The sequence below is a fragment of the Macaca nemestrina genome, chromosome 20 (genome assembly GCF_043159975.1).
Source record: "Macaca nemestrina isolate mMacNem1 chromosome 20, mMacNem.hap1, whole genome shotgun sequence".
Classification (NCBI taxonomy): Eukaryota; Metazoa; Chordata; class Mammalia; order Primates; family Cercopithecidae; genus Macaca; species Macaca nemestrina.
In genome coordinates this window covers 44,805,858-44,810,934 of record NC_092144.1, presented here as the reverse complement: position 1 = coordinate 44,810,934, position 5,077 = coordinate 44,805,858, and the positions used below count along the sequence as shown (strand labels likewise).

The window sequence follows — 5,077 nt, the reverse complement described above, 5'->3', positions numbered from 1 at the left end:
GACTACAGGCGCCCACCACCCCACCCCACCCAGCTATTTTTTTGTATTTTTAGTAGAGATGGGGTTTCGCCGTGTTGGCCAGGCTGGTCTCAAACTCCTGACCTCGTGATCCGCCTGTCTTGGCCTCCCACAGTGCTGGGATTACAGGCGTGAGTCACCGTGCCTGGCCGACATGATTTCTTTTCATGTCTTCCAATCAAATTAGCTTTTGTGGCAGCTGTAATACATCATAGACTCATAGTGCACATCCAGTCAGCTGAGAATCCCAGATTTTTTCTCGTGTTATTACTGCCATGCTATCCGTAGTTGACTATCCACTATGTTATTTCTTTTTTTTTTTTTTTTTTTGAGACAGAGTCTCTCTCTGTTGCCCAGGCTGGAGTGCAGTGACACGTTCTCAGCTCACTGCAATCTCTGCCTTCCAGGTTCAAGCAATTCCCGTGCCTCAACCTCCCGAGTAGCTGGGATTACAGGTGCCTGCCAACATGCCTGGCTAATTTTTTTATATTTTTAGTAGAGATGGAATTTCGCCATGTTGGCCAGGCTGGTCTCAAACTCCTCACCTCAAGTGATCTGCCCATCTCGGCCTCCCAAAGTGCTGGGATTACAGGCATGAGCCACTATGCCCGGCATTATTTCCATTATTTTTAATGTTTACTTATTATATTTCTAATAAGTGAGGGTACATCTGTGTACGTGGATTTATATCTTAGAACTACTTAATACTCTATGATTTCTCAGCAATTTTATTCATGGAGTCTTATTTTAATCCACGGGATAATCTTGGGAGATATCTAGTATCCTAATCACTATGATTTAGAAATAGAGGCTGGAGGCGGTGGCTTGCTTCAGGCCATCCATTTAGTAAGTGGAATGGATACTGAATTCAGGGTTCTTATGGCACCTGTCCAGTCTTCTTTTGAAGGAGGAAAATAGAAAATGAGCTTTCAGTTCAGTGGGACTGATAAGGAAAGGTTTTCTGGAGAAAGTGAATATTTAGTGGATTTTTGTAAGTGAGGAAGAAGCAAGCACCAGAAGATGGGGGAGGGTCGGGCACGGTGGCTCACACCTGTAATCCCAACACTTTGGGAGGCCAAGGCAGGAGAATTACTTGAGGCCAGGAGTTCAAGACCAGCTTGGGAAACACCCATCTCTACATAAAATAGAATAAAATAATTAGCTGAGTGTGGTGGTGTGCACCTGTAGTCCCATCTACTCAGAAAGCTGAGGCAGGAGGGTGACTTAAGCCCAGGAGTTCGAGGCTGCAGTGAGCCATGATTGTGCCACTGCACTCCAGCCTGGGCAACAGAGTGAGACCCCAACTCTAAAAACCAGCCAACCAACCAACCAACAAAAAACAGGTAGAAGAATGTGGGATTGAGGTGAGGGGGGATGAATAAGCAGGCAAGGTGTTTGAAGAACAAGTTCTTGGACAGATTGGGCTTCTGAGATGAGACAGATTCACGACCCCAGCTGGCCACCTGGGGTGCTTTTCTGAAAAACTCACTTGCTGGGGCCCCACCTGCAAAGATTCTGTCAGTAGTTTGGAGGTGGCTCTCTGTATTATTTTCACATCTCCACCTGTAATTCTGATGTACAGCCTGGGTTGCAAACTACTAGGTTAGGGGCTGGAGGTCATTTAACTAGAGAGAATGGTCTAGGAGTCCTTATTGTGGAAAAATGAGCTAGGCAGGTAGAATTGGAAGGGGAGAGAGGGGACAAAGCAAGGAAAAGAATGGTACAATACGAGTTCTTTGGAGGAAGCACTTTTTTTTGTTTTTGTTTTTGTTTTTTTTTGGAGACGGAGTCTCGCTCTGTCTCCCAGGCTGGAGTGCAGTGGCACGATCTTGGCTCACTGCAACCTCCACCTCCCGGGTTCAAGCAATTCTCCTGCCTCAGCCTCCTGAGTAGCTGGGATCACAGGCACATGCCACCATGCCCGGCTAATTTTTTTTTGCCTTTTTAGTAGAGACAGGGTTTCACCATGTTAGCCAGGCTGGTCTGGAACTCCTGACCTCAGGTGATTCGCCCGCCTCGGCCTCCCAAAGTGTTGGGATTACAGGCATGAGCCACCGTTCCCGGCCAGAAACATCTTTTTAAATTACATTTTTAAAATTGAGAGACACGGTCTCACTGTGTTGCCCAGGTGGGTCTCCAACTCCCAGGCTCAAACGATCCTCCCACCTCAGCCTCCCAAAGTGCTGGGATTACAGACATGAGCCCCTGCACCTGGCCAAGGAAACATTTTGATGGAAAGCTCTGCAGGTTTCTGAGCAGGAGGGTAACATGTTTTAAGTCCCTGTGGCAGACACATGACTGTGAGTCGGAATCACCCCGCATCCTTTCTAAGGCCGGACTCTCTATTCATCCCTCGAAACAGGATTCTGTCAGTGCCCTCACTTCCCTTGCCCACACCACCTCTTTATCTTAAGCTGTTTCTGTGGTTTCAGATGCATCACTTTTCCCCTTTGCTGCTGAATCTGGTTCTCCCATTTTTGCTCTCCCTGTGCTTGCAGCAGTGTTACAAAAATTGTGGACATTCACTTCAGAGTTTTATCATCTTTATTTTCAATTTGCTAGACCAGGTTGCTTTCCCCTGTATGAGGGAGTGCTAATCTCTGATTGCTGGGTACCAAGCCACATCCTGGCCTGTGTGGGGTACTATGGAGGAAGGAGATAAGACCCAGACCTCTGGCAGCTCCCAGTTTAGCAGGGTAGACAAGATAACACATGAAAACAAACAGAGCACATTGAAAAGGCCACAGGTCAAACCGATGCAGGGAAACCCCTATCATTAAAGATCTAAGCCCTGAGGCCTCCCTGCTCATCTCCAGGCTCAGAACCTTTTTGAGTCTTCTTTGACCTCATTTAGTCTTTCTCTTCCATCTCTTTCCTGTTGGTTTATCTCCAGCATCAACCGCTAGAGCAGTGTCTAGGTGTTGCTTTGAAGCTTGTATAAAGATTTCTCTAGGACTCTCTGCTTCAGCCTGGCCATCCCCAACTACCAACCACATCACAAGGACTGGACTTGTATTAGCTACGCTGCTTCTCCAGTCCGATGGTGCTTCTTCTTCTTCTTTTTTTTTTTTTTAGATGGAGTCTTGCTCTGTTGCCAGGCTGGAGTGCAGTGGTGCGATCTCAGCTCACTGCAACCTTCGACTCCCAGGTTCAAGCAATTCTCCTGCCTCAGCCTCCTGATTAGCTGGGATTATACGCACGTGCCACCATGCCCAGCTGAGTTTTTTGTATTTTTAGTAGAGACAGGGTTTTCCCATGTTGGCTAGGATGGTCTTGATCTCCTGACCTCAAGTGATCCACCCACCTCAGCCTCCCAAAGTTCTGGGATTACAGGCATGAGCCACCGCGCATGGCCAGTAGCTTCTATACCTAACTAACTACTTCTTCCTGCATCTCTGAGTTATGCTCCTTTGAGTAGGAAAAATCAGTCAGGAAGGGATACCAAGCTGGTGAAAGGCATTTTTTCAAAGTCCCAGTCCTGGGCTGGGTCTGAGGATTTCTGAATCCAGACGGGAGCCTTCCTGCTCCGCCTCTCCCAGGCTTCCCAGCGCCTGTGTAACCCTGGCCATCTCTGAAGGTCCAGGGAAACTGCTACTCCGTAGTGAAGTCCGAACTTGGCATCCCCTCTCCCTGACTCACACCCCTGTCCTCATTTGTCCCCTCTGCTGTGTCTTTGCCTCTGCGTCCCAACATGGAGGAGCCCTGATTCCTTAGCACCTGCAGCCCTCTCCCAAATGCCCTGCGCACCACCGAAGAAGAGAAATAGAAGAGCAAGGGGTCCAGACTGGCATTGAGTGAACTGAACACCACCGCTATTGACCGCCACCAGGGGCTTTTTCTCTGGTGATACCCCACCAGGTGGGACACGTTGTAAGGTCCGAAGCACACCAGGAAATTGAGCAGCGTCACCACAGCCAGCCCCACGGCTCGGCGCCGTTTCTGGGCCCCCACATGGGGCTGGGAGAGCATGATCCACACAAAACGCCAGTAGCAGAAGATGGTGACCGCCATGGGGATGAAGAAGAGCACCAGGCACAGCTCCAGCCGCACGGGCAGCACCACGTCCAGCTGGTGATCGGTGAAGTTCTCGTAGCAGGTAATTTCATTGCCACTTCTGGCCTGCTCAGTCGTGTTCAAATACTGAACAATGATCACAATGGTGCAGTGACCAAAGGACATACCCCAGGCCACCAGAGCTGCAATCACTCCATACAGAGGCCGGCGGGAGAGCTTGTACTGCACGGGGAAAGCCACGCCCAGGTAGCGCTCAATGCTGATGCCCGCCAGCAGCCACGTGCTGCAGTAGATGCTGCTGTAGAAGCCGAAACTCGTGAGGGCACAGACGATCTCGGGCAGGTACCAGCGGAAGTTCGATGCGGCCTCGATGATCTTGAAGGGCAGCAGCAGCAGCAGGAGGAGGTCCGCCAGCGTCAGGCTGAGCAGGAGGATATGCACGGGTGCAGGCTGGGGCTGGCGGACCCGCCCCACAAAGGCCCGCAGAGCTAGGAGGTTGGCAGGGAGGCCAGTGAGGAAGATGATGATGTAAGCCATGAGGATCAAGGAGCTCTTCCAGTCTGGCGGCATCCTGGAGGGGAACAAAAAAGGGCGGGGTCAGGGGGTCTCACTCACAGCCTGTGCAGCCAGCTCTTGTTCAGGATGCAGACATCCTCCCCGGCACCGTCCCCTTCCCAGGACAGTGCTTTCTGATGCCACCACGGCTTGCTCACACCACCTGCTCAAACTACCCAGAGCAATTATTGACTTTGCCTTGGGCGGGATATTAAGCAGTAGTGATGATGTTTGCCATCATGTGTCTCTGGGGGAGACCAACCCGTGGCTTCCCAAGGGAATTCCCCCTCCATTTTCCCTAGCCTTTCTCCTCCTATCCTCACAGATACAGGAAGTTACTGTTATCAGTTTCTAACTTTACCCAAGTCCCTTTCTCAGACAGAGACCTGCAGGAGAGAAAGGCATCAGTGTGGGGAGAGAGCTGTAAGACATGTGTCAGGATAACGAGGCTGTGGGGCCCCAGGTGCTGATGCCCAGTGCCAGCTCTCCA

At 50.4% G+C, this 5,077-nt stretch overlaps 1 protein-coding gene across 1 annotated transcript; it reads right to left on the bottom strand.

The window, feature by feature from the left end:
- Positions 1 to 2,544: 2,544 nt before the first annotated feature.
- On the bottom strand, positions 2,545 to 4,704 carry LOC105495525 (free fatty acid receptor 2). Its single transcript, XM_011765198.3, has one exon. The coding sequence runs from the start codon at positions 4,600 to 4,602 to the stop codon at positions 3,610 to 3,612; it is 993 nt and encodes a 330-aa protein (XP_011763500.1). The 5' UTR covers positions 4,603 to 4,704; the 3' UTR covers positions 2,545 to 3,609.
- Between the last annotated feature and the right edge of the window lie 373 nt (positions 4,705 to 5,077).